The 27,558-nt window shown below is 38.2% G+C and overlaps 1 protein-coding gene across 3 annotated transcripts in view; it reads left to right on the top strand.

Annotated features, from left to right (window-relative positions):
* Positions 1–27,312, top strand: part of ATP11B (ATPase phospholipid transporting 11B (putative)) — a 60,226-nt gene extending 32,914 nt beyond the window's left edge. Inside the window, exons 18-31 of one of the 3 annotated variants that reach the window (XM_079314858.1) lie at positions 19–200; positions 916–1,119; positions 1,371–1,524; positions 4,179–4,281; positions 4,519–4,664; positions 5,437–5,496; positions 5,761–5,888; positions 6,740–6,878; positions 10,103–10,168; positions 10,442–10,545; positions 11,190–11,355; positions 15,099–15,184; positions 22,505–22,638; positions 26,224–27,312. In XM_079314858.1, coding sequence (XP_079170984.1) covers positions 19–200; positions 916–1,119; positions 1,371–1,524; positions 4,179–4,281; positions 4,519–4,664; positions 5,437–5,496; positions 5,761–5,888; positions 6,740–6,878; positions 10,103–10,168; positions 10,442–10,545; positions 11,190–11,355; positions 15,099–15,184; positions 22,505–22,607 — 1,641 coding nt within the window. In that variant the 3' untranslated portion in view covers positions 22,608–22,638; positions 26,224–27,312. Of the gene's footprint in view, positions 1–18; positions 201–915; positions 1,120–1,370; positions 1,525–4,178; positions 4,282–4,518; positions 4,665–5,436; positions 5,497–5,760; positions 5,889–6,739; positions 6,879–10,102; positions 10,169–10,441; positions 10,546–11,189; positions 11,356–15,098; positions 15,185–22,504; positions 24,065–26,223 lie in introns of those variants that run through there. The other 2 variants (XM_079314857.1, XM_079314856.1) reach the window with 2 other exon arrangements.
* The last annotated feature ends 246 nt before the right edge of the window (positions 27,313–27,558 follow it).

A 27,558-nucleotide genomic window follows, 5' to 3' on the forward strand; every position in this document is an offset into this window, starting at 1 on the left:
ATTTTTTTTTTCTTGCAGAAAGGCCTAAGAACTTTGTGTGTGGCTTACAGAAGATTCACACCTGAGGAGTACCAAGAAATCAGCAAACGCCTTCATGAGGCCAGGACTGCCTTACAGCAGCGGGAGGAGAGATTGGCAGATGTGTTCAACTTCATAGAAAGGGATCTGGAGTTACTGGGGGCTACAGGAGTAGAAGACAAGTATGCCATGGAGTTACTGCTATCTGTGCTCTAACCCAGCAAGTTTGGGATTTGCACTTGAAATATGAAGTGTGAAAAGCTCTCCCACTATGACCAAAAATTCTGTGCTATTCTTGTGTAGTATATTTACCTTTGGATTGAGATACATGCAAAACAAACCTTGTACCAGCTGATTCTGTCTTAATAACGATCATGTACAATGTGTTTCATCAGGAGAGGTTTCATGTATGTGAAATGGAATAGTTGCAGCAAATGCTTAGTGTAACAGCAAATTCATTGGGAAAGCTTCTACAAATGGCTCCTTGCAAAGCATTCTGCTTCTGTTTGTGCTCTGTAGGTCACAAGGGTGTGTTGTGAGCACATGGAGCATGAGAAGCTTTTCATGCACCACAATAGCCAGGAATTACTGTGGACGGTTTTAAAGCTTCTCAAATGCAGTGGTGGTACCTAGTTTAAATCAAGATATGCTTAAAAATTTTTTTGATCCCATGACAGGATTGAAGTTTAGTTTTTGTTTCATCAAGGATGTTGTTTTGTTGCTGGTAACAGAATATCATCTGCCTGGCTTCCAGTTCTCTGAAAATACATGTAACATTGGAAAAGCAGATTTAACTCAGCGTGGCAGTGGGGTTACAGTGGTAACATGGAGTTACACTATGAGCTCTTTTGTTTGTAAAGTGTTCAGTTGGTTATTTAATATTTTTCTTGTTCCTAGACTGCAGGAGAAAGTCCAGGAAACTATAGAAGCCCTCAGGCTGGCTGGTATCAAAGTGTGGGTGCTCACTGGAGACAAGCACGAAACAGCTGTTAGTGTCAGTTTATCCTGTGGACACTTTCACAGAACCATGAACATCCTTGAGCTTGTGCAGCACAAGTCAGACAGTACCTGTGCAGAACAGCTGAGGCAGCTAGCCAAGAGGTAAAATACCTGAGATGTCACTATCTCAGTGATAGTGGGTTGCTTTCATTTTTAATTTTTATGGCATGTGCCAAACAAAGAAGTTGTCTTTCAATAAACTTTATTTGTTAATATCATAACAGACTGGAAGAAGTAGTCTGTCTGACAGATTAACTCCTTTGCCTGTTGTCTGGCCAACAAGCCAGTTTATAGCAAAATTGGAATTTTACCATTAATACTGGTACAAAGTTAACATTTTTGTCCCCAAATAGAATAAAGGAAGACCATGTTATCCAGCATGGACTGGTTGTGGATGGGACCAGCCTCTCTCTTGCACTCAGGGAACATGAAAAACTGTTCATGGAAGTTTGCAAAAACTGTTCTGCAGTGTTGTGCTGTCGTATGGCACCCCTTCAGAAAGCAAAGGTAAGTGAAGAATATAGTCAGGATTGCCTTTGAAGTATTTTTATCATACTTTGAGGTAGCAAGGATTTCTGAAAATGCTTTGTTTGTTTGTCTGACCCTTTTTGTGACCTCTGAATCCTTGTTAAATTCAGATCTAGAGTAGTTTGCTCAGAAGTTTCTACGTGTGTGTTTGTAAATTTGCAAGTGGATGGCAAAATCAAAATACTGCCACCAAGCCCATCTTTATCCTGCCTCCTGAGTAAGGAGCAAGGCAGCAGCTCTCCCAGTCTCCTGCATGCTTTTGCCTTAGCTGCTCCATCACTACTCCAAACCAAAAAAGCTGATTTTAAAATTCATGAACCTGTAAGGCGAAACTGTCCTTCTCTAAATACTTTAAAAATACCCAGGTTTGAGGAAGAAGTAAAAGGTAGGGGAAGCCAAGGCCTAGTCTCCAGGAAAGCCTTAATACTCTTTTCTAATACCATTTTTCCTTCACTTGTAATGATTTTTACCCAAATACATGTTGGATAAGAGTCAAATTCAGATTTTGTGATTTTTTTTTTCTTTTTTTTTTTGGACTCCAGAAAGCTAAGCTCTGAAGGACTATTATATTCTTTCCTTTTGAAATTTTCTCTTCATGAAAAGACATCTCTTTACCTTAAGGTACTAGGAAACCCTTCTGTGAGGTATTAGATGTTCAAGAGGCAGGCTGTTTTTCTGTAACAGGAGTGACCTGTTTGAAAGTCACCCTTCCAGAGTTCTCATCAGTCTTTAGAATCACTTCAGTATAGAATTGTCCACCTGGGGTTTTTTTTCACCTATGTTTAAGTTTCAGTAAAATATTGAAAGGAAGTTGTAGCTACACTGAGTAAACCAAGCTGTTGGATATGTCCACTCTGTGCATTCTTTTAGCTGAAATATTCACCATCCTCTCTCTTTGAAGTGCAGTTATTTGTCAGTGTCATGTCCTTGTTCTTATTTTGTCATTTAACTTGATCTATAATGTTTTGTACTGCTTTCCTTAATTCCTTTCCTCACCAGTAGATAATGGAGATTATTTCCTGTCTTGAGTCATGAAGTAAAGTAAAATGCAATTTTGATTGCAGTGAATTTTTAATTTCAAACAGTGAAATATATAAATCACCAAGACAAATGCCATATAACATGAGGGGTAGTAAGAAAGGCAGTGAGGGGCAGTTCAATCTAGTCTTGCACATTATTTTTTGCTGTAGGCAACCTTTTGTGAGGTTTATTCCAAGATTAAGCTGCAACTCAGCTTAATATTTCCTGCACATTTAATTACAATCTGTGTTAATGTATGGTTAGCAGTCCCACCACTAATTTTGGTATATTTTATGACTCAAAACCTTTTTTAAACATCATCATGTCAGTCATTTGGAGCTGCTGCTGATTGCTGCTGTTAAAATTTGCCAGAGGATTTTTCTTGACCTTTTCACATAGATGTTGTCTGTTCAAATTACCCAGGCCTTGGGGATTTCAAGAGGACTGATCTGGGTGACTTTCTGCAGTCTTGTTACCTCTCTAAGGCTCCTCCTCCTAGGATCTAATGCTAAATGTACTTGAAATAATTACCCCTTAGGAATGGGGAACCTTTAAACTTGAATATTCATACCTGCAATTAGGGAATGTATTCCCACAATCAGGTGGATTTCTGTGAGCTGTGGACTGTTTTTAATCACTGTTGCATTCCTCTTGGAAGTGAATTCCCACTCATGTGAATCAATGTCCTGACACTGCCAGCTACAATTCAGTTATTCCCATGCAATTTTTTATGTCTGCTTAACAACATGCAGTTGCTCTCTTGATGTTTCCACTTTAGGGTTTCTGGAACTTGAGGGGGGAAATGGTTTTTCACACATACTTATTTTCTTGGTTTTGGAAAACCTCTTGAGATCTGTGTTCTTACCTTTACCTGCAACCCATTTACAACTGAATTAGTGAAGCTTCTATCTTAATCCAGAGCTCTGTGGGAGGTTAATGAATCACTGATTCTCCTTAGCCAAAAGCCTCATCTAACTCCTCTGTATCCAGAGTATTATTGACACTTTCTCCTCTTCTGAGTATTTTAGGGCCTTGCATGTCAACAATTTTTTTTCTTCATTCTGTCATATTTTCTTCTGTTTCTTTGTCAGTTGAGAATACCCCTTGATAATGAAGTTGCTTTAGAAAGAAACTACTTTCCTTAATAACAGCATATTGATCTTTTAGCTAATGCATTTGCTGTTTCAAATTATTCTTTCACCTGGATTAGTTCCATTAATTATAAATAGGAGGAATCTGGGCTTATTAAAGGGCATTAAACCTGTATTACTTTGTAAGTAAATTTTCAGTTCCAAATTTTACTTGACTTTGCTGTGTATGATAAAGCACCAAACTAAGAGTTGAAAAAGAACATTGTAATAAGAACAGGAAAGTAGGCTCAAGGCAGATATAATATTTAAATCAAGCTTGTGCTCCAAAGCAGGCAGCTTTTCTAAAGAAGGAATTAACGTATGCATGTGACATGCCAAACTTGTTTTTTACCCAAACATGCATGTTCATATAACATATTAATTATATCTACAAATAGGCAAATAACTGAGATACTTGGGAATTGGTGTCATGGTTAGTAGGTAGACTGTGTAATGTGGAAGTGTTTGATTTTCTCTCTCCAGGTGGTTCGACTGTTAAAAACCTCTCCAGAGAAGCCCATAACGTTAGCGATCGGGGACGGTGCTAACGATGTGAGCATGATCCAGGAGGCTCATGTTGGCATAGGTAACTTCCTCCTGTCCCCAGCAGCTGGGGCTTCTTGATTTGAATCTGCATCACATGAGCAGCTTCTTTTAGTAAGTGAGAAATACCCCCCTTTGCAACAGAAAGCTGCTGGAATCCTTACACTGTTGAAGTGCAGGAAAACAGAACTGTAGCATCAGATGTATGTTGTTGGGTTTTTTAAACTTCAGTTTTTGTTATAATTAACTTGGTTTGTGTTTTGTTTCCCAAATATTACAGGAATCATGGGCAAGGAAGGAAGGCAAGCTGTAAGAAACAGTGACTATGCAATAGCACGGTTTAAATTCCTCTCCAAGTTGCTTTTTGTTCATGGGCACTTTTACTATATTAGAATAGCAACCCTTGTACAGTACTTTTTTTATAAGGTGAGTTTATTTCCCGGCAAGAAATTTATTTCAGATCTGAGATTTTTGTTGCAATCAGATTAAATATCTCTTTTTTTATTTTCTATTTTACAACCAAATGCAGTAGTTTAACTGTGAAATGGTTTAGTCTTTTCATCTAGAAGTAGGCCTTAAATGCCACAGTGAGTTTGTCTAGGCTGAGAGGCTGATGTGTTTGTTTTCTCAAGGCAGGGTGGTTGGTTGGTTGATTAGGGTGTTTTGGGGTTTTTTTCACTTGTTCCTTAGTTTTCATGACAAGTCCAAACTGGTGTCTTTACTGAATTTTATCTGGGATTTCAGCTTTGGCTCCCAAGTCCCTTTTGAAGTTGTTTTCTTTCATTTAAAGGCAATAGCATGGTTTTATATTTTGGTTTCTGCTTTGCTTCCATGCAACAAACTCACATGAGCAGGGCCCAGCTTTATTGAATAAAATGTGGAATCTGTTCTGCAAAGAAATTCTTGAAAAGAAACTGAAGGGGAAAATGAATGGATTTCTTCTACTTATGCTCCTGTAGTGAAATGTGCTCATCAAGCACATATAGTTATGTTCATACTTTTCAGGTTCATTTTCCCAAAGGACAAATAAAATACCCTCTCAAGCAAAGCATCTTGCTTGACTTTGCCAAGTGAAATGCTGAAAGCCTTCATGCTCTCCCTGTGTGATTTTACCAGCTTGTAAGAGTTAGCAATTTCTCTTAGGGCTACAAGACATGGACTGAGGATTAACTATTTCTTTCACTTCTCTTTATTTCAGAATGTGTGCTTTATTACACCACAATTTTTATATCAGTTCTTCTGTTTGTTTTCACAACAAGTAAGTATTGCATGCCTGACATCTTGTCTGCAAAGCATTTCATGTATTTTTTAATTAAGAAGATAGGAAAGAATGACACAAGGGGAAGTAAAGATGTTAAACTTAGCAAATACCCAGCTTCATTTTCTGTATTTGATAGCTGATTGTTATGTGAGTGCAGCTGTTTTCCTAATTAGTAAATTCATATAACTCAGCAATTGTTGCTGCTATGTGCTGATAAATTTTTATAAATCACTTTAAAATGCTTTTTGCTTTTCTTTGCAGACGCTCTATGACAGTGTATACCTGACTTTGTACAATATTTGTTTCACTTCCCTGCCTGTCCTCATCTACAGTCTTTTTGAGCAGCATGTGCACCCCCATGTATTGCAGAGTAAACCTGTGCTTTACAGGTATGTATGTCCTGCACCAGTTCCCACAGGGGCACCTCTTGTACAGCAGCAGTGGCATTTGCACAGCTCTGAACTTGCTGTGAGGCATTTGGACAACAATTATCTGTGGTTCAGACATTTTTAGTAACTATCTTGATGAAGAAGAGTTGAAGCATCATAGTTCTCATCCTAAAAGTTAATTAAAAGGAGTATTTTTAGAGAAGTGTCTTTTTATGTCAACCATGTTACAAGTGAAGAGAATTTATTTAGCACTTGGTCAGCTTACATGACTGGCAGCCTTCTCCTCCTTTACATGTGGGAGGTAAAAATCACTCTGACAGGAGAGTGAAAAACTAGGACACCATGGTTAGGGGAATCACCACAAAAAAATCCTTTAAGAGGATTGATTTCCTGTAGAATAAGATGTCCTCCCAGTGGTAGCATGTTGCACTGCATACTACTTTTTGGAGAAAAAAGTAGGTATTTTTGTATAAAAAAGATGTCTCTCAGATGTTTCTCTTTCTGTAAAGGTCTTTTAAGCAGAGCAATGGGTAATTATCAGGAGATCTGGCTTTTTCCTTCCTCTTGCAGTTCCACTTACAGGGACAAGAATTCTAGTTTGTGCTATTCTGAATTTGACCCATTAGAGGCACTGGGCATTGGTGATCACTCCTTAAAGCAGAGCCAGATCATGAGAGCTCAGAGTTCTTTTTTTGCCCATAATTTACATATTTTTTTCATATGTCAGCATTTGTTAAATTTATCTCAGTGCAATTGAAAATTACATTTATTTGAAGCAGTAGCAGTCATGCAGTGTGGATAGCTGATGATTCTGGACTGTATGAAATCCAAAATCTGTTTTATTTCTGCAGAGACATCAGTAAAAATGCCCATCTGGGGTTTAAACCATTTCTTTACTGGACCATCTTGGGCTTCTTTCATGCATTTGTTTTCTTTTATGGTTCGTATCTTCTAATGGGAGAAGACACTTCTCTGCTGGGAAATGGCCAGGTACAGTATCATAGGTGTTATTCCACCACTGTGTTTTTGGCACTATTTCTTAATGCTTTTTTGAAAAATCTTTCTGTGTCCAAAAAATTTTGTTTTTATGAACAGTTATCAAAGATTCATTGTCAGGATTAGTGTGTTCTCTCAAGAGTAACATTTCTTAGCATGGAAATTGTTAGGGTGTTGTAAGAAAGCATATGTCCCTGAAGAACATATCTTTCAAGATAATAGATGTATCATGGTTGTCTTAAACTTTGTTGTATTTTGTAAACTGTTTTTGTGAAAACCCTATTTCATAATATCAGCAAATGAGAATTTATATTCATTCATTCAAAACTCGTTTTGAATTGGACTTAATTGCAATGTCAAGCAATTGCTTCTCTTCAGTAACTGTTATAAAGTTAGGCTGAAAGTTGTCTAAAGTCTTAAAGCTTCTTCTGAAAACATATTATTTTAATTACTCCTATTTTTTTTTAATTTAGTAGTGCAAGCTGCTTTTAAACTATGCTTTTATTCAATAATTTTTTTTAAGGCCATAACATAATGAAATCATTAAATACTAGTTTGACACTTTCTGATTTAAAGATGTTGAAGTTCACAGGAAGAAAAGAAACTCTAAAGCTTGAAGGAAACATTTGAAAGTCTGTTTCCTTATTTCCCCTCATTCTGAGTTAGTTAACTCAATTTAGAACAATTAAATACCGATTTTTCCCTCGTTAAATGTGGGTAGTCATGGAAAAATACATTTGCTGCTCATTATGCCATTCTTAATAGTGGCACAAAGAACTTGCCAATTCTCATAATGTTTGGCAGAGTTGCAGGTTGTGGCACAAGGGACAAAAGCAGCATCCTGCTGAATTCCCAATGTCACCTGGTGCCAGGGAGTGGGCGTGAGCTCAGGAAGTGTAGTCAGAAATGCAGTGATGTGCAGTGAGCAGAATGGTCCTGGGGGCTGCAGGCAGAGCTGGTGCTGGCAGAGTCCCTGCAGAGGGAGCAGCAGGGCAGGGTGGAGCACCTGGAGCACTCCTTCCATCATCAGGTGTTTGATAAGAATGTTAAAATAGTTGTGCTTTAGACTAAATTACCTCTTTCCAGCTGAGGCATGAGTGTGTCCTTTCTTGTCATTTGTTACAAGCTGTGAGATTTGAAATTTTTGTGAGCTGGTAAAGGTCCTTTGGGGCTCTTGTAATGAAGTAATTTTAGACTATGAATCAGTGTGTGGTGCATCCATCTTCAGTTGTCAAAGCACCTCGCTTCAAAATTGCTTAGTAAATGTCCACGGGGCAGGAAGAGACTTCTTCCATTGCATTTAGTAACAACTGTTTGGTTTGGTGAATTGCCAGCTGTCCTTTAGCTTCTTATGTGATATGACTTTAAATAAATTCTAAGACTGTTTTGGGTTTTAGTTACTCTGCCTCTCTGTGTTTGCTAAAAGAGGGTGATTAGAACTGGTAAGACTGTGTTGCAGTGAAATATCTGCATTGCATAGTCTCTGCAAATTTAATGTTTGTCTGGAAAAACCAAAATTAAGGGTAAAAGGATTTTGTGCACTGCTGGAGTGTTTTCTTATAAGTGTTCAAGAAGTGCTCACCTGTGCAGATCTGTGGTAGTGTTAGTGCAAGGCCTCACGTTTCCATTCCAAGGTCTCAGTTCAGAGCACAGCAGAATAGAAGAGATTGTAAAGAATTTATTAATGCTGGTGCTTTGTTAGGCTTACCTCAACACATTGTGCAACTACTTGATCTTTTAGTTCTTTTTTCTCCCCCCTTTTCCATGCTGTGCATGTCGTCAGATATTGAAACCTAACAGGCAAATGGTAAGAGTTTAGAAGAGCAGGAGATACAATATTTTGTATCTGTTACTTCATAGGATTAAAGGATGCAGCATCCGCAGTGTAAATGTGTTCAAAAATAAAATGGTGGCAAGACCCTGTTTATGTTTTGCATTCTAACTCTATGACCATTGAGAGCAGTGTTAGCAAAGACACTTTCTTTCACAGGTCACTCAGAAGTTTAATTTTACTTTTAAGGTGAATATTGCAGCAGTTAACGCGCTCATTACTTGTTAACCATTACTGTTAGTGGGACAAGTAAGTCCAAGGCTTCAAGAAGGCACATTTTCACAAAGATCGTTAAAATTATCAATAAATCCAGACTCATGGCTGCTTCAGTTTTGTATCTTGTGTATAAATGAGAGAAGCAGCTATGCAATCTGTCCTCAGGGTGTTGGGATGCTTTTGTCAGAGCTCTGCAACAAGAACTACAACTGTGTGAATCCCAGTTCCGTGCCCCTGTGCCCTACTGAGACATCAGCCCTAGGAAGACCCTGGGATGCCTGTTTGCATGTGGTACCTCCCTCCTTGCTTGCTTAGTCTGCTACCAGTGAGAACAGAGTTGAGGATTTGGTCATTGTTTAGTTTGTCAATGGCAAAACCAGCTGTGAAGCAGTAACATCTTCCCTGTAATTCCCCAGCCAATTCCAAGCTGGACCTGGTGTAGAATGGCAGCCCTGAGTAGCATGTGTGTAGATAGATACAACCTCAGCATCCCAGCTTGGTTGTCAGAGCTGAGATTTTATTGTTGTAGACCTTGTTCAGAGTTTTGATAGTTTAATTTATGTGCATAAGAAAATACAAAAGTGACAGATATCAGTGTTTCAGATTAGAGCTTAATTTTGTGTTTATTAGCCTTGAAACAAAGTGTCTTTACCTTAGAATTTTCTTTGTAAAATACAATGGCACCATTATTTTTGAATTGTATAATTGTGCTTGGGGTTAAAAGTGAACCTTCATTTGATGCTGCATGTTTAAAATTAATTGGAAGTGTTTAAACTCAAAAGTGTTTTGCTCTTGAAGTGAATACCTTCCACCCAATATTTCCTTTCTATTGGACGCTTATAGTTAATTGATCAAATTGGTATCATCATTTTCCTATCATTTCATATTACTGTTTTGGCCTTTTATTTCATATTTCATGTAGCCTTTGTGGTGATTTGTTTTGAACCAAGAAGAAAGATGACTTGGGGTTGTTAATTATGCTCTTAACATAACCTGTATTTATTCTAGTAGTTTGTGTTGTATCCCCCTTGCTTTTTTCATGATGATTACTTGTCACAAGCTTATGTCTAATTTCTTTAGTGTAGCTGACTTGAGAAAGATTTAACTTACTGTGAATGCTCTTAACTGTTGTTTTTTTTCTTCCATGATTTTTGCCTTGCCACTTTCTTAGATGTTTGGGAACTGGACATTTGGTACTTTGGTCTTCACCGTTATGGTTATAACTGTTACGATGAAGGTATGACATCACCCTGGCTGCTCTCTGGCTTTGGATGGATAGGCAAATAAAGCAGTAATTTAAAATTGATTCCAAAATTGCTCATTCTTGAGAGTTCCAGATAGGTGAATTTTATGTTTAGTTTCAACAGTTGAAATTTTTCTTTAGTTTTTGTGTATTACAGCAGTATTTAGTGTTTGGGCTGGAATTTCATAAGTGTGTTCTAACTAGTATTTATCATTTTCTGTGAAGTGGGTAGAAAACAAAAGCTCACTGAACCTATCTCTGTTTTAGATGGCACTAGAAACTCACTTCTGGACATGGATAAACCATTTTGTTACTTGGGGATCCATTGTGTTTTATTTCATATTCTCCTTGTTTTATGGGGGAATTATCTGGTAAGTAATTTTTTTTCTCTCTCTTTTTATCAGGTGTAGTATTGATGAAGCAAAAAAAAAAGCCCTGGAATAATATATTCTACCATCTTGTTCTGAATTTTGTGACAGATTTTTGGAAAAAAAGTTGTAAATCTAGACTGGCCACTTGATTTTGGTGATTCTTTGAAAAATTTAAGAAGTGCTTCTGTGCTGTCCTGTGCTCAAGGACACACAGTACCTGTCTCTGACAGCCTGTAACTACAAGGGCATTTTTAAGAAGTAAATAGGTTCCCAGAGCTGCTATGTAATAGGTAAATAATTGCAACAGAGGTAAAGATGCTGGGGTTTGAATCAGTAAAGTGAAGTAGTTTTTCTTGTGGTTTGGAGTTTGGAGAGATAGGATGGTGATTGATCCTCTACAACATAATTTAAAACTAAATCAGAACCTTTTCCTCCAAAGTTCAGGAGGAACTGAACTTTCCCTGGAGCTCATTTGAGATCAGTCCCATCAGGTTGCTGGACTTCACATGGACATGGTGCAGTTGTGACTCTGCATCCTGGATCTCAGTGCTTGATGTAAAATAAGATAAATTTGAGACAGCCTGTGCTGTACTTTTGTTCCTAGAAGTTCCTTTTAGTAATTACCACTTCTTTTAACTTTTCAGGCCATTTTTACATACCCAGGACATGTACTTTGTATTTGTTCAACTGTTGTCAAGTGGTTCTGCTTGGTTTGCCATAATCCTCATAGTAGTTGCTTGTTTGTTTATTGATGTTGTGAAGAAAGTGCTGTACAGACATCTGCAACCAACAAGTACTGAAAAAGCTCAGGTAATGTTATGCTTTTGTATCCATCTTCACCAATAGTTACCCTCTTACATTGCTGTCATGTTTAATGCAGAGAAATGTTCTCATTTTGAAACACACTTGTTAATTTAAAATTACAAAAGTGAGGACACCATTTAACAAGACAGTAATGTTTATGTTTAGTAATTGCTAATAAAAAGAATAGAATTATTTATGAAGGGGGCACTCAGTCTTTTGCATCTCAGCTTGTAGCTATATGAAAGGATCATACTGTGCATTTTTATACTGCTTTATAGATGGTAACTTACTTTTTGTCCAAATATTAGAAGTACTAGAAGCTACTGCTGTAATTGGCACTGAATAGTTCTTAAAATGTGATGGAAACAATAATTTTAAAAATTACTTCAGTAAAACTTGGTTTAATTAGTATTTCTTAAATCTCAGTAATTTCTGTAATTAAAGCTAATTGCCCATGTGGCAGTTTCACAGATTCATGGACAAGGTCTAAAGTTATGCTGGGGTAATGGAATCTCCCTTCTGCCTGACACAGCTACAGGAAAATCCTTTAAATCATTCTAGTGAGATTAGACTGTCTTTTAGGTAAATATCTCATCTCTGAGTGTTTTCTTCTTTTTAGAGACAGTTGTGGAGAGGTCATCCTGACCCATTTTTCTAGTGACTGTCTCTCTGGTTTCAGTTTTCAGTGTTTTATCTCTTTATACTTCAGCTAAACTGAGAAGGTTTCTATTACAGTTTTTGTCTTATTCACAGTTAGCTTTGTGATCAAGTTAATTTTAGCACTGATAGGTAGATTGGACTTGCATCTTCAGACAAAAAGGTTGTTTTAGAATCTTCTCATCATTCTTGTGTTTCTCCTGTAATTTTCACCCTTCAACCTCATCTTGCATTTTGGATTTCACCAGTGAGTACAATATTCCAGCACAGCAAACCTCAGTGCCAAGTATGGAAATAATGAGTCCCCAGCTACATTCAGATTATGGAATAACATATATCAATAACTGTCTTCTGCACATCTACAGGTGGTGATCTTGGTTTCTTTCAGGTCATTGATGAGAGGTCAATTAGCATAGGGCCAGAAATAATAAAAGTGAAAGAGGAACCCAGCTGAAAGAGATCCCATGCACTGTTATAGTCTGAAACCTCTTAGCAGCTTTCTGTCCACCTGTGTGCCCAATCAATTTTGTGGTGTCCTAATTGCTTAATGCAAGTGGCAGTGAGCTCTGTGCCAGAGCTCCTGACTGCACTGCATCAGTGCTGATATCTTCAGCATCTAACCTTGTAATTACTTTGATGTAAGTGCATGTTGCTTTACTGAAATTATATTCCCCTTCTAATTTGAGTGTTTAAAAAAATCGATGGGAGACATTCTCTTAATTTGCCTAGGATCCACACCATGCTGAGAAGCCTACTGCTAGCCAAAATACCCCACTAGTCCCTTTCCAAAACTGGAACATTGGCTGCCTTTCCTGGGATAGAATTTAGTAGTTACAAGTCAAGGTGAATAACCACTGGCTTTCACAAGACTGCTCAGATAGACCTGTAACACTCTGGATTGCACATTACTGCACTTCTTGGATTAGGTGTCTGTAGGTGATGATACTTAACCTGTCTTCTTTTCTCCCTTCAAAAACTATTTACTTGCTGTACAGCACCTGTTGCTGTGTCTGGCATAGTATTGGAGTGGTTCTTGAGATTTCTCATATTCTTGAAGTGCTTGAATTAAAACCCAAAAAGCCACATGGATTTTCTTGCCTTTATCCATATACTTCCTGCTGCATTCTCTTGCTTTAGGTGTCTTCTAAAGAATTTTTTAGTTCAATTTAATGCCATTACAGATGTGCAGTCGAGGACACAGTAGGACTTTCTATTTTTAAGAAGGAGTCTTGATGAATATCTATCACATTTTCTGTGCCTACAGTTTGATTCCTGACCATGGGGATTTTGCTTTGTGCATCTCTATTAGTTGTCTTTTTCTTTTTCCTTATTTGCTTTCTACTTTGCATTTGCCAGAGTCAGCACTGGGGTCTCTGTTTACCAAAATACTGTCTTTTCTCTGAAAATTCTTAATTCCTGGTGTTGCAAAGTCAAAGTATCTGAAATGGGATTTGACCAGAAATTCTTTACCAGCCATCCAGTGATTTCTCTTTGTATGTCTGATAGTGAAATTATAGCTACAAATGTATTTGCAAAAAGAAGGCACCTCTTTGTTCCTTTCTTGATTTTTAATCTGTTGAGATTTTCCTGTTCTTACTTTAATGGGACAATCACCTCCACTGGATTTCATTCACTGTTCTTGCAGTGAAAAAGTGGATATGTCTGAAGAGGAGCAGATGATCATCTTAGCACATTTGTTGTCAGGAAGTGACAGAATGCTTCTTCTATGATCATACCTCATAATTTGTGTTTAAAATTCCTAGTAAATATTTTTCTTTCCATTTCCAAGCAGAGGAAGAGACTCTGACTTTCAAATAGAAAGGGTTTGCAGAATATCTTTGTCCTAAACACTAAAGGTGATGACTGATGCTAATGAATTCTGTGGAAGTCATTGAAGGAGTAAATATGGAACTCTGTATATTATCCTTTTAAGTTTTTTTTTCATAGTGTGGGTGCATCCTCTGTATAACTGAACATGTTTAATCATTCATTTTTAATTGCAGGACAACATTAGTATATTTTTATATTGGGGGAAAGAAAAAGCTTGGTTTATAGTTACTATCATGGCAAGATAAATTGTACATGACCTAGTTCCTTGTTTATAAATTGCAGCTTTTTAGGTTATTTGTTTCTGTCTGCCATCATTTAAATTCTAAAGTAATCCCAGGTGCAGTGAGCAGAACATACATTTCTCAGCTGAAAATGCTTGCCCTGTTGTTTTAAGTTTTCAGAAATATTGTGTGTAGCTTTCTTGACTTAGTGCTCTGAATTCACTGTACCTGTAGGAATCTGCCTTACCTTGGTTTTATATCTTTTTTGTTAGCATAAGGTGATAGCATCAAGTGTGAGTTTGCCTCTGATTTGTTAGATGTTACATGTAGCTAAGTTATTCATAAGAGAGCAGAGAAATTTAATTGATATGAGAGAGAAATTTTATAAGCTTTTAAATGTAAATATTGTTCTTTCACAGCAACTTAAATCTCATTCATTTTGGAAAACTAAAAATTGAAAATTTGACAGACCAACATAAGTTGACTTTTACAGAGGATGAGCTTGGTTAACTTTATGTTCTTTAATGCACTTAAGGTGAATGTGTGTTACTGTATTTTATTTTAGTTTCACTGTGTTTCAAGGGCTTTTTGCTGGCCTAAAGAAAAGCCATTTTATGTTTGTCTGAGGTCAGATGCCCTGAAGTACCTTGTGGGCAATTACTCAATATAGGTCTGTTACAGAGTCATACAGGAGGAACTGGACAGTAAGATAAATGTAAATCAAAATCTTTGGATAAAGATAAATCACAGCACTATTGAGGGGAGAAAGGAATACAAAGTAAGGTGTCTGGTAAAGCACAGATGTAACAGTTGTAGGCCTTTTCTCTCAGTATGAAAGCAAAGGTACTTTAAGAATGGTCCTGCCAAACAGTGAGGGGCTGTGATGGTCCCAGGAGCTGTCTTGAAGGTACCAGGCATGTGTTCTGTATATGATGTGTATTCCTCTTAAATAACAATGTGTTGTCCTGTGTCTTTCTCTTAGAAAATTACTGCTGCTACTTACTGACATGTGTGTTCCATCCCTTCTCTGTCCAATTGTAGATGTACTCCAACAGAGTTGCTTTAAGTGACGAGTTCATCGCACTGCAGCCATTGTCCAGGGCAAGGAATCAGCTGAGCAAAATTAGGTAGAGTAGGAGGGACAGTTCCTCATCAACTCTTATGCATGCTCAAGGTGAACTAACCAGTGCTGAGAGAGATGGGAAGAGGCATGAATATATATTAGTGGGGTGAGAGGGCAATAACTATAGTGCAGAAACATTCAGTTGGGTGATTTCTTGGCTTTGCTCTGTGTTTCTGAGCCAAATGCTTCTCCTAAGTAGCATGTGTTGGACGTGCTTTTTGTTGTTTTTTTTTAAGGAAACAACATTCCTAGCATGATGCTCAACTTCCAGAATAAAGATCAGCTGTTCTTGCATCCATTTTTAAATAATCATAGTTTCTAGCATGATTATAATGCTTTTAGTTTCTTTATGATAAAAATTAACAATGCATTTTGCATGCTGGATAATTTCAGCTTTATAAGGCTGTGACAGGAAGATCCATGTACTTCAGGCAGCAATTTCTTGCAAGTTATTTGCCCATTTTAATTTGCTTTGAATTGTGTCAAAAGAGCAGAAAATGTTTGAAGCTTGGGTGTGTCTATACCCTTGTGCAGCTGAGGCTTTTTGTGTCTGTTTTGTGCAGCTAAAAAGTGAGTGTTGTTTGTTTTCAATGTGTATAGATACATATTCCTAAAGGCATTTGGCTACAAAGTCCCAGAAAATCATTCAAAACAAGATCAAAGCATACATGTGTCTGTGTAGGTAAAACATGATTCTGCAACTCTTCAAACACAGAGTTCAGCACATGAAATGCTGTCAAATGCTGATTCTCTTTTTAAGACTTAAGCATTCATAATGTCTCAATCTGTTCAATTCCACCAATATCTGCTTCTAAATCCTACAGCAAGAATTTATGCAAAGATCTGATTCCTTTTTAATATTTTTCAAGGTGACTTTGTTGTTAAAAATGTGTAAATAGGTGCCTGGAAGAACCAACTAACCTACATTTTAGGGGCTTAATTGCTGTTTGTTTAACCAAAAAAGAAAAGTTTTGTATTTCCTCTGAGAGTGCACTACAACTTTACAAGGTGAAACATGAAATGGCCCTTGTGTTGTGTTCTTAGTGACCCCAGTGTGAAACACAACACCTTGGATTTCCAAACACCTAGGGGATAGTGGTGGGCTGGTTTTATTTTGTTTTGTTTTGAATTCAGCACTTAATAGCTTTAAAAAAGGCAAAATATGGTATAGCTTTTGAAAGCTGTTAAACTTAGCAACATATTGGGGAGGTTACTCTGCAAAAACCTTTCCAAGCTACCTTTTCAAATTCTTAGTTTACCAGATATCTTGGTTTATCAGGTTACCTTTTAGAAACTTTGGATAAGTGTATCTAAGTCTCTGTTTTCTTAATGAATTATTAAAGTGAATAGCATCACACATTGTATCTACACCAAAGGTTTTAGAGCAGAAGATTCTGTTAAAATTTCAAGAACTAAACACATCTTGATTGTTATACAGCTGGATAATCAAAGGAAAAGAAAGCTGTCTAGGAATGCATCACTGTAGCCAAATGCTCAAAACCAGGAGAATCTTTGCTAATGTGAGGCAATTTTCTTCATATTTAACTTAGGGAAGAGTTGAAAAAAAGGGGAAATCTGTTTTGTCCGTGAGTAACAAATGATTATGCAAATTAAATTCTCTTGTAAGTCAGAATTTTTGTGCTTGAGTATCTGATAGTACCTGAAGTACAAGCACTGGCTGCTTTCTAATATGCAGTTGAACTTGTAAAGTGCAACAAGAAGCAAACATGGGTTCAGGTTTCTCTAGTTCTTTATTCTTTGTCTTTGGACAAAGTTCAGAAGTTATCCTGTGGATCCTTGCCTAAAACAGTGAAAAGGAAAATCAATTGATAGACAGAAATTATGCACTTCACTGTATTAAATAAAATGTAATTTGGAGTGAAGAGCATGAGTAGGTTTTTGTGATTTTCCCAAAGCAATAGGGCAAAGAAGGCAAAGAAAACTGCAGGAGCATGAAACAAAACAGCTGCCTGGTGAATATGTAGCTGTAAAGCAGCTAATCTGTCACACCTCATTTGTACATGCCCACCCAGGAATTGCATCCTTTGTGACTGCAGAATGCATGGAGGTTGATGAACAGACTTTGGCAGGTTTTGTTGTTTGTAAATATGTATTAAAAGTCTCAAAAGGAGCATAATTCCAGGTTTAACTGCATTATTCCTTGTTCTGCCAAGATGCTTACTGTTCCCTTGAGATCAAAAGAAGACTTCCTTTATGAATGCAAGTTAAAAGAGGAGTATGATGTTACAATAATTTTTTTTATTTCTGTAGGCTTCACAGTGTGCAAAAAATGAGTTGGAGTTTATATTGAGTACATTGGTGATGTACAGTTAAGATCTTTGAGGGGATCATCTAACTGTCCAGATGATTCCTGTAAGTCAGAATTGCAGTCTTGTGTGTGCCTGTTAAAGTCTTGCTCTGAACCTTACTGTCCCTTTTGGAATGTGGGATGAAGAGGAAATGAGACAGCACAGGCAGGTGCAGGTGTTGTGCTTAGCTGGAGTCTGGCTGATCACTGCTTTCCTCCACAGCTGCCTCTCCTGGTCTTGGAATGTGTGAAATATGTATCTTAGGGTACTAACTGGGTCCCACTGTATCTAATTCCATGTTTTATCTGTAAAGGAAATGTTCTGTGTGCATGTGTGTCTACATGTCCTGTGCTTTGTAAGAACTGTCAGAAATCTTAAGCCACATTTGGTTGGGAAGTGTTGCTTGGACAGATGTTTTAATTCTACTTACTGATGGGATTAACTGTGTTTACAGAGTTTCTACCTTTGGACCATGTGTTATGAACTATACCCAGGATGGGGAAATGTAAGACACCAGGAAGGGTTTTATTTACAGAGAGCTGTCAGTGCACAGTGTTATATCCAGGGCTCTGGAGCATTTACCTTGTCACAGCTAAACCCTGTTCTTTCCCCATCTCCAGCCCCATGAGTCTGTTGTTGCCTGGTTTTCCCTTCATCTCAGTCCAGATCTGCTCCTTAGCTGTCTCCAGAACTCCAGGCTCCAGGCCCTGGCTTTATGGCCTTCATTCCTTGACTATAGTTTTAATTCTAGCTCCTGTTCCACAGGATTCCCCCCCTAAAGCTTTCAGGTCTGACCCAGCCCAGCTGTGTCAAGTTTGGAGCAGAGAGGTCTCTGTTCCTTTTACAGCTTATGTTTTCTGTAAGGAACATGCAATTTCTGAGAAAACTGCCTAAGTGGAAGCATGAATTCCCATTGGTGAGGTGTGCTAGAACACCCTGATGGGCTGCACTTGGGTCAAGGGTAACCTCTTCCTTTGCAGACCTGTTCATTGTGTTAGCATAGCTTGGTGTTGATCTGTTGGCTAATCCACAGAATCTATCACAGATGAGGAAGTGAGAGGAGAATGCACCATTCTGGATTTGCCTTTGGTCACTAAAGTGAAGAAACTTTTGTCTAATGTCTTGGAAATAATGAAATAATTTGGCACTTGTAGGTTCGTTCTACAAAAAGTAGAAAAAGAAGGGATGAGAATATCATGGCAGTGAAGTTGTTGGATGTCAACATTCCTATATATTTTCTTTTAAAATTTTAATTGTTTGGTATTTTGGTATACAGTATATTAAGGGTTAAAGATGGCGAGATTTCCAGTAGGGAGCAAGTTTTAACTTAATTGTGGAGTAGTAATAACCATCTCCATATCAATTTTATAAAACAATCATGTAGCATCAGAATGTTGGCAGCTGGGACCTGGGCTCAGGAAAATGCCCTACAGTGCTCTTAACTCAGATTAAACACATTCCTCATTCCTCAAAGTCCCAACTTTTCAGTGTGACTGAATCTTGGGTTGAAATGTCTGTCTTGTGGCATATGGAATAAGACAAACTGAAATGGTCCTTTCTGTTAGAAGGGGAAAACAGAACACCTACATCTAAATTTTAGATAGATTCCAAATTTGCTGTTGTAGTCTGTAGAGCACAAAAAGGCCAAACACTTTTAACACTTGGGCACTGAGAAACTGCATTTGATCCACCAAAAATGAAAACTGCCTCTTGACCTTGTAAATATGCCTTGTTCTCTCAAGACCAGACCTGTGAAATTTCTTGTAACAATGGTAACTGTTTTAAAGCAATGCAAGCATGGTGCTTTTTAAGATCTGTTGCTTTTCTGTCCTTCCAGATGGAAGAAAAGGGTTCAGTCAGCTCAGCATGTGACTTTGCTGAAAGCAGGCACAGAGGGGAGGACAATAGGCAGCTGCTAGACCCATCTTGCCTCCACTAGGTAGTACTCCCTCTGTACCCTAATGTGTGTGTATTTATTGCATCTCTCATACTGAGACACTCACTGAGCCATCTCCAAAATACCCATATTTTTGGTATCGGCAAGAAAAATTGCATCATAAAATGTTGGTTTGATTTTATTTTTTTTTTAATCAAGCTGAATCATTTTTTAATTCTGCACCTTAGTTGCTTTTTGATTTATTACATCCAATGGGCCATTCTCATATGAAGTATTATGCTTATTGAGATTCCAGATCTTGCCTTATGAACATACTTTATTTGTCCCCCAAATATTAATAGTATCTGGTATTTCTCTGTACTCATTCATTGTCTTTCCTACCTTATGTTTCCTGAGGGTTTGTTTCAGGTCTCCAGGAAACATTATGCCTTCCTGCCTTGCCATGCTAGTTGTTACTTTGGTATAAAGCTGTGACCATAACTGTCCCCCACAAAGAGAAAGTGAGAAGAGGGACTCTCTATCATATGTATCTTCCTTTCCAGGTAGTGGATGTAAATACAAAAATCCATGTTCACCAGGCAATGATAAACATTGTATCTACATACAAAATTTAGTTGGGCTCTTTTGTCCTTAATGTTCTCACGGTATTTCTTTACATGTAACTGTGAGTTTGACTGAACAGAATTATTGCTTCCAGGCTTGTGTATGGTCTCATGTGCCATTTTATGAGATATTAACTTTTTCATAAGTTGTGGTTCAAGCATGATCCTAGCTTTTTGTATCTAAGTTGTGAAGAATAGAGGAGATTCTCCAGAAAAAGAGACATTAGGCCTCCAAAATCCAGAGTTGAGGGTTTACTCCATGGAAGCTCATTTGGGTTACTCTTGGTTCCTCTTTCTGACAATCTTTGGATAATATCCAGGACTGCTGGCTCTCAGGGTAACAGATTCTAAGGAAAAAAATGCTCTGGTTCATCTGATCCAGCAGAGCCACTTTCTGCAGTAACTCTAAAGGTCTGCTTGAGGATAATGGATGGACTAAGCACTCTGTTTGAAATCCTGAGTGTAGGAATGTTACAGTTCTGTATTGCTGTGATCATAACTGTGAAGGTCACTCCATCTGCAGCAGGGGGTTTCCTGCTGACCTCCAAATGGGAATTCCTTCTGCTCTGTCACAGCTCTGGGAGCACAGTCTGAGGTGTCTCTGAAGGTCATTTTGCTGGTACTGCAGTGCTGCAAAATGTGCAGTTCCTGATTCTTGTATCTTCTGTGGCATCTTATTGTGTCTGCAGTTGGGACCAGTTGTGGTGGTCATCACATGAGGGTGTTCAGGAACTCAGGCTCTGTTGAGGTGTGTTTTGTTTTGTTTTGTTTGTCTTTTAACCAGAATCCCTTTCAGACTTGTCACTTGAAAATCATCTGCTTCTCCCTCTCAGATACAGAAGTTCATTGTTACAGTAAATATTCCTTTTGTGTCCCAAAGACCCCCCAGATGAGTGTGTGAGTTAAAGTGTGTTCTCCTGTACTCAGCCACAGCCTCTGAGCTGATCCACAGGATCAGGGGGCTGTTTGTAGAGAATCCTGTACATTGCAGCAGCTGCTGAGTACAGTTCTGTGAGCATCACAATGAGTGGTGTGGTGGGAAGGACTGGAGGGGCTGTGGAGAATGTGGCACAGGGCTGAGGAAGGGGCAGCCACAAGAAAAGGTGAATGGAAACAAACACCAGCTCTGCGTGTGTTCTTCCTTGTGCCATCAGTTGAGATTTTTCTTTGGTATTTCCAAAAGTCTCTTGTTTCTGTTAGATGCCTCTTTGTTGTGTAGGATGTTCTTCTGTTGTGAAGCTGTAAGTGTGTCCAGCTGCCTGTTTGGGGGAATTGAAAAAGAGAGTGTGTCTACTCATAGTAAACCATTACTCATAGTAAACCATTCCCATAGGAAACTCTTGAGGTTCTTTGCATTTCTTGCAGTGTTTGGCAACTGTGGGTGGCGTGGAAGAAACTGGGGCTCAAAAACAGAATCTTAGACAACAGTCAGTGACCTTTGGTGTCACAGTGACAAATTTTGGGAAGGTCTTAAGTGAGTTGTGTCCTGTCATGGACTAAGATGCCTCCTCCCAGAATTCTTCTTTCACTGGTGTGTGGAGAGAGTAGTGGATGCTTAACTTCAGCCTCTGTGTTCAGTATTTGTTTGATAGGATGCTATCATGAAGAGTTTAAAATTAAATAAAAAAGCATCCCCACACTTCACATTTTTATTTCTCTTTGAAATGGTTACTGAAGTCAGTTTAGGATATTCTCTCTGCAGAAGTAGGAGATTCCAGTTGTGCTGCAGTTGGTGCAGCAGTGCTGTAGAGGATCACACTGGTAGGTGGCACACCCATACATCTGTTACTGCTTTATTTTCATTATATTTCTTTTATCCCTTTTTTTTCTCACCTATGAAACATGAGCTGTTGAAAGATTTTATTATGCTAATGTGGAATTATTCTTCATGCTGGCATGAACATGACTGAACCTTTCTGACATCAGCTTTGTTTGCTTTTGAATAAACCATGTTCACACAATCAGGAATGTGCTTTTGTTCTGTACCAAGCCAAGGGTATCTATGGTAGTAATATAATGTCAATTATTCTAGGAAGTTGCATTGTGCACTTGAGGAACAATTATGTGGGATCAGGTTGCTGTGTTGTATTCTGCAGCTTGAAGCTTTGTCTTGATAAATTTCCCTTAAAATAGGGCTGAGCTGGTATAACCTGTAGAGGAGGTAAATCAAGGCATCCCAGCTGGAAGTGCATGTGCTCTGCTGTGGGGCTTGTTGGAGGGAATTCCTGACCAGTTCATTTCCAGTGTTAGGCAGATGTGGTGCTAGACCATTTCTGTGCTCAATAAGGCTGCACTCAAACCTTGGGAAGAACTAATCTTAGTGTATGTAGACCTTAGGAAGTGGTAATATTATTACTGTAGATCACCTATAAAATTGAAAAATATTCAACTCTCTAGCTTTAAGAAAACCTGCTTTTCCTAAGTATTTTCTGCTAACATCTTTATTGCTCGAATTTGTGAGTACTCATTCTTCTTTTTTTCTTTTTTTTTTTTTTTATTTTATTTTTTCTTTCCAGCTTACTGAGGCAGGTTCAGGTATCAACTGCTTGGACTCCATGTGCTGCTTCTCAGATGGGGAAACAGCATGCACATCTGTTAGAAGAATGCTGGAACGACTAATGGGGAGGTGTAGCCCAGCCCGGGTCAACAGGTGTGGCTTTTCTCTCAATAGCCTTTGCTGCAGACGATTCTCCTATAAACTGGAACCTGATGAGCCTGCAGCAATAGATGTCTAGAAATTAGCTGCAGGTTTTGCTTATCTAAGTAGAAAATGCACCTCTTTATTGTACTTTTTTCATCCTAAAAGATTAGCTTCTTGTTTCTTTTTGAGTGGTTTCTTTTGGGATGGGGATGGGAAAAATGGTTTTTGAAAGATTTCTGTTAAGGTGTTTAGTTTGGCTTTACAAGCTCTTGTGTTGTACCTATCGTAATTTCTCTTGATTTGTACATTCTTTTCTTTAGAAAATCAAGCCTTGCTGCTGTTTTTGTTCTCTTTTTTATGATTACTTTTTTGCCTTCACAAATCAGGAGTTGTTTGTAAAGTCGAAAGACTTTTCCCTTCGGTTCTTGATGTACAACCTCCAAATATTTACCTTGGAGCTTGCATTACTCCTGAAGGTGTACAAAAGGCTCACATTCTCCCCCTTAAATCTAACTTCATTGTTAGGAGGAGAGCCTTTAAATCTTTCAGCCATTGATTGATATGAAGATGAAATATTTTTGTAGTAGAACTTTTATAATCTATTTCTAAAATCAGAGTGATTGACAGAACAGAGTCTTCAGGTTCTAAGAATTTTCAATGTTTTTTGGGTTCCAGAAGGTATATTGTCAAAATCATGTGTGCCATTCCAAAGTATGTGCTAAATAAATCTTTCCTTCACAAACCACATGTGAAACAAACATCAGTGGGATTAAAGCATGTTGAGTAATTGAAGATGTCTGAGGAGCAGCACTGCTCTTGCAGTCAGCCCAACTTGGAGAGGAGCTCTCACTGAATCCTTCATGAGCCACCTCCCCATTTCCAAACAAAGAAGGATAGCAAACAAATATGGAAATATTTGGGGGTAGAAATAAAAATAGTCTTTTGTACATCATAATATCTGTCCCTGAATGATATCATGGTCCTTCATTGGTCAAAAGGCAAACCTGAAAACACTTCACAAAATGTGAACTTCACGCATTTTCAAGGAAACTCATTTTGTATTTGAAGAACTTTGTCTCTTTCAGTTAAAGGTTGTGATATCATTCATTGGGTATCAAATCTTGTGTGGGTAATTTTCCCTGACAGCTTTGTCAGCTCTGATTCTGCCTTTAGGTATTGCCTGGTCTGTAGCTCATCTCTGTTGGAACTCTTGTGTTGAACACAGTGTCTGTGCTTTCAGTCAGTCTCTCTCTTCTGGCTTGCTTGTGAAATTTATTCAATGTTTCTACAAATCTAGGGTATGAGTATGCAAGAAGTTTCATTCCATATGAAAAATGAACTGTTACAATTAAGTACATTTTTAATTCAAACTTGCTGTGTAGAAAGCAGGCATGATGTGTAAAATAAACAGTTTAATAGAATTTTTAATCTACAAGGTGAGCATTTAATTGGTCCAAAATCAACATTTTGGTAGCAGTTGCTCTAACTTTTCTGGGGGTTTTTTTCACTTTTCTGTAAAACTGTGCTTTCCAAATGAGGAATTTCTCATGCTACTTCTTTTCACTTATTGTTATCTGATTAGGGCAGATTGTTAGTTAACAATTGCCTTAGTAACCTGTAGTATTATAAGGTAGGTATTTTGTGTTTTGCTTTCTGCAATATATTTGCAGTTTTACAATTTTCTGTTTGTTTCTTTTCTTGAGAACTTAAAAACACTTACTGGAGCTAACTCGTATTTGACAGAATATTAAACACTTTTTTCAAGGCTGCTTTTTCTCAGGTTTCTTTTCTGCTTACCTCATGTAGTTCTCAGATGAAGTTCCATCTAGCCAAATAATTTTGGAGTTCTTAAAATACAGATTTTAGGATTGAGTTCAATGAATATGCAAAACTATCTTGGTGCTACACTAAGGGCATGAAGTTCTGTTGGTTTTGCTTCTGCCTCTGGTTGAAATTGCTCTGAACAATCTTCTAGTTTCACTTAAATTTACATACAGTAAAAATAGAAAAGAGACTTAAAAAAAAAAGTCAGTCATATTTATTTTCTCCAATTATTTCAGCTCCTTCCACTCAATATTGACACCTGATCTAAAAGTCAAGGGACCATTCTCTCCCTTATACTTTTTTGGTAATATGAGAAAATCTTTATTCATTTTTTAAATTACTAATTGCTTAAATCACATGAAGCAGTTACAAGCTGCGAAATGCTGAAGGTGCAATTAAGAAATCTTGGGTGATTTTAAAATTGTTTAGGCTTTGTTCACAAGCTTGAGCTGCTTTGTTTTTCATCTAAATCTCTAGAAGATTGTGCAGTTCCAAACAGGATGGTCTTTTGAGTACTTGTACTCTATAAAGCAGCTAAGTGTTCAACCAGGAGGTAGCTGCAAATTATTTCTGTTGATTGAAGTGATGCTGATGAATATGTTGTTTGTCCGAGTGCTGTAGAATGAAAAGCACTATTTTAAATAATGTTGCTGTAGCCAGCTTGTGTTGTATTCTCTGCTTCTGATATTCTGTCAAATATGATATTCTGTCAAATATGATAACATGAAATCAAACATCATATGAAATTTTGATAAAAACTTTGATGAATCAAAGTTGTACAAATGCTTGGAGTAGTGGGCCACAGGAATATAGTCTCTTGTGCTTAATTTACTGCTTGTAAAATGTATTTGAGAAGTATTTTCTATAGCTTCATTCACTAGCTAGAATATAAAATGTGTGCTGTGGTATGTTAAAATGCATTTTTGTCTGTCTGTTCCATTAAATTGTCTGTCGACTTGTCAGTCACTAAAGTGTTAAGAATGCTGGATCACATACATCACTTGTACAGTAGGAATCATGCTGAATTGTTGGGTCTCCCATTAGTGGTTCTTGTGTCAAGGCACTGGATGGAACAGTTCTAAAGAAACAGCAGATTTCTGACAGAGCCTCATTTGGAGGATAAGCTCATTATGTTTTGATTTCCTGCCTTTCAACCTTCTTCACCTTTTCCCATGCAGTCCTATAATGCTGTCCAGCCAAGAGCAGCATTTCTTCCCAAGCTGTAACAAGTGAAAGACACTGTGAGACGCCTCTGAGTCAGCAGCTGTGACGTCTGGGGTGGTTCCCTGATGTTACAAGTGTTACAGGAAGGGATGAAACAGATTCCTGGCTGTAGATAAGTTTTGGCTCCCCCAGGCTCGGGCAGTGTGGATGTTTCCTGTGCTGGGTTTCCAGTGCTGGCTCTGTGCTCCACAGGGCTCTGCTGGAACAGCCTCATGGTGCCTCTGGGCACAGGCAGCATTCACAGCCTCCCGAGGCACAGCACTAAAACTTCAGCTGCAAAAGAGGCATAAAACCCTCTGCTTGTTTTAATTCCTAGATGGAAATAGCTGTAGCTGTGTGCTGATTACACACAAACTGGCCTCTGTTTGCAAAGGTCTGAATGAACTGCAGGTGTCCACATGAAATGAGTAGAGTAGTCCCTTCAAGAGGTACATTGGCCTGCTCTCATAACACTTCTATCTTTTGCTCTCATAGACTTCTCTCCTCACCTCCCAGTACAAGTACAAGTTCCCAGTCAGCCAAACTTTTCTTTTATTGTTACTTTAGATCATGGAGTTCATCGGATCCCTTCTATGCCAACGACAGGAGCATCTTGACTCTCTCCACAATGGACTCAAGCACTTGCTGACAGGGGCATTTTTGAAAGCCTTGGAAGCCGTGTGGTCTCACACACCTGCAGCAGGTGCTGAGGCGAGCTCAGTGTCCAGCGCTGCCCCAGGAAAGCCCAGAGGACTCCTGAGTCCAGGCAGGGCTGCTCTGGCCTGCCAAAATCTGCACAGCAATCGCTTCCAGGATTTTTTCTAATTATATCTACAAATTGCTAAATAAGTTGGTTTTGTTTTTTTGGTCTTTTTTTTTTTTTTTTTAAGGAATGATTTTTACCTCTGACCATTTGATCCTTTTTGTTGCTGTATGAGCAGATTGGAATCCTGCATTTAATGCTTAAGATGTCAGTGACAGAAATCTTTCTCCTCCCAAATCTGAGTGATCCAATTTGAATCAATTTGATTCTCCACAATGAAACTTTTAAAAGTTGCATTTTTCACTGTGACCCTTCCCTTTAAACACACATTCATTTTGAGCTGTCTTGCAGATGCTATCTTAGCAGTTTGCAAATCAATTTTGTTACTTCTGTGGACAGTTACTGTATTCTATAAGCAATCAGTTTAGTAATTTTTGAGAGTTAAACAAAATTCAAATATTTATGCTGGTGTATGAGTGGCAATATATTAGCCATTGCTTTGAAAAACACTTAACTGTGACAAATGAGTAATTTGGAATAATAAGGGATATAACGGTTCACTGTTCTCCTAAAGTACAATTCAGAAACCAGTCATCTTTTATTATGCCCTGTGTGTTTTCTTAACAGTTCTGGATCCTGACATGGAAAAATTAGTTAAGAATTGTTGGATTGAGCAGAAGTCTCACTAGCATAAATTTCTTGAATTATTAATCCTTTTAAAGTTGGGGAATTTTTGCATGTTTTGTTCTTTTACATGTATTTATATTTGGTCATGTTGTACTTTGAAGATACAATTAATGCTGAATTACCTTCGTCTATCAGAAGGATCCGAGACCTTGGTGGCAATGTTTTGATACCTGAGTATGCCAATAAAAACAAATTGCACAGCTGGAGCTCTGGTGGTGCATCCTGCAGGTGCCTCCCCTGCCCCATGCAGATGTGTCTGCACGGTGGGGGCTGGGGAGCAGCAACATTGCACTGTTCCCTCAGCCAGGGTGGCTGAAGCCACTGCTTGTCCTGGGATCTGGAGGCTGCAAGGGTGCCTCAGAACGGGGCTGCTCATGGCTGGGGAAAGGGCTGCTGCTCTGGACACCCCCTTTTGCCATCTCTGACCATGACATCCCATCAGTAACTGAATA

The sequence above is a fragment of the Erithacus rubecula genome (assembly GCF_903797595.1).
Source record: "Erithacus rubecula genome assembly, chromosome: 11".
In the NCBI taxonomy this organism is placed as follows: Eukaryota; Metazoa; Chordata; class Aves; order Passeriformes; family Muscicapidae; genus Erithacus; species Erithacus rubecula.